Source organism: Cebus imitator, unplaced genomic scaffold (genome assembly GCF_001604975.1).
Source record: "Cebus imitator isolate Cc_AM_T3 unplaced genomic scaffold, Cebus_imitator-1.0 Scaffold677, whole genome shotgun sequence".
Lineage (NCBI taxonomy): Eukaryota > Metazoa > Chordata > Mammalia > Primates > Cebidae > Cebus > Cebus imitator.
In genome coordinates, this window is record NW_016107992.1 from 664,130 (window position 1) to 665,993 (window position 1,864).

Below are 1,864 nucleotides of genomic sequence, written 5' to 3' on the forward strand. Positions count from 1 at the left end.
TTAAAAAAAAGTGTCAGGTGAAAAATATCTCTACATGCAAACAGAATACAAAATGGGAAATTATATATTTCTGATGACAGAACCAAAAATTATGTATTTATGGTTATAATGGTTTATGATATTAGATACATAATGTGACTGATACGTGTCCTATAGAAACACAAAAGCTATTTATTATAAGGCAGGAAGAGTAATTTTGTTTGGATTCATGCATAGAAAAGTACTGATGATATATAATAATGGTAATATTACACAAGTATTAAATTACATAAAAATCTACAAAAGGATATCTATAGCATCAGAGGCCTAAAAGGTACATTAGCAAAAATAAAGATGCCTAAAAGGTACATTAGCAAAAATAAAGATATCTCATTCAATTCTTAACCTTAAAACATGTTGTCAGAGAATCTCCAGGACTGTATAAACATTAGAGAAATTTACTTTGAAGTAGAGATGAAAATATCAAAAGAGAAGTTTATACTTCTACTTCTGTAGTAATAATGCCAATAAAAGGGGAAAAAAAAACTTACCTGCCATTCAAACTCGCTATCTGACCAATCCCAGTAAGTGCTAATAGAAGAAGAGACATCACTGCAGACACTCCCCTCAGGAAATAAATCAAAAGAAGTGAAGTCCTGATCATCTAACAGGGAATAACAATCATCTTGATCTCCAACAGACACAGATGAAAATAGCTCCTCACTGCCTTCTGAGCTGGCAACACTTGTTCCACAAGAAGTTAGGTTCCACCTTCAAAAACACAACACAAAAGAAATCACAAGAACGACAAAATACACACAATTTTAAGGCTTACTTAACAGGACATATTTATAACATTTATAAGGAATGTGAGGGTTTTTTTTTGATATTTTTAAAAGAGCCCTTACCCTTTAAGGAAACATACTAAAATACTTATGAATGAAATATGTCTAGGATTTGCCTCAAAATAAGGAAGGGGCTGGGGAGTGGATGGGGTACAGATGAAGCATGATGCCATAGGTGAATAAATATTGAAGCTGGGTGACAGGAATGTGGGGTCCATTACACTTTTCTCTCTACTTTTGCAGCTGTCTGAAAATTTTTGTAGTACACTATTTTAAAAGAAAGAAGTATTTAAATTAGGAGTAAAGTAAAATCTTCATCCATAAACAAAAACATATAGCATAGTGGCTATGAGTAAGCTCTGGAATCAGACAGTTCAAATTCCTGCTCTGTCACTTCCCAGCTAACTGATTTTAAGCAATAACAGCTTCTCCAAGTCTGTGTCCCAATGGAGCTATTGTGATGATCACATAAGAATGCATACAGAGCACTTGGAGCACACATAAAAAGTGCCCAATAAATGACAGCTATTATTATTGTTAAAGGAAGAGGGGCGCCATTGCAGGGCAGAAGCAGCACCAACAAGCATCTACACAGGTAGAGGTTCATGAAGTGTTTGTTACATTTAAGTAACTTTTCCATTTTAATGTTGTACAGGCTCATTGCAAAGATGTTGTAAAGAAAAGAATGAAGAATAAAAATGATCAATAATTCCATTATCCAGCAATAACTAATCTATAATATTTTAGTATTTTTACATGCATACATATTTTTTACAGAATCAGCAACCATTCTGTGTATATATATTTTAGTATACTGTTTTTTTCACTTAACATTAATATGCTAAACATTTTCCTAAGTTTATTACTTGAAAACATTTTAATGTCTATATAATATTCCATTGACTGAATGCATAATTTAACATTATTCCTCCAATAATATAGTCTGTTTCTAATTTTTTTAATATTAGAAATAATGAGATGACCCTTGTTAATAATTATTTATCAAATGTATTTTCTCTGGATACAGTTGCTTGAAAGAC

General features: G+C 31.9%; 1 protein-coding gene across 2 annotated transcripts in view; it reads right to left on the bottom strand.

The window, feature by feature from the left end:
* The window catches only part of FAM199X (family with sequence similarity 199, X-linked), a 31,659-nt gene that overhangs the window by 21,336 nt on the left and 8,459 nt on the right, over nt 1–1,864 (bottom strand). For both annotated transcript variants that reach the window (XM_017518387.2, XM_017518386.2), the window contains exon 2: nt 531–750. In XM_017518387.2, coding sequence (XP_017373876.1) covers nt 531–750 — 220 coding nt within the window. The remainder of the gene's footprint in view (nt 1–530; nt 751–1,864) is intronic.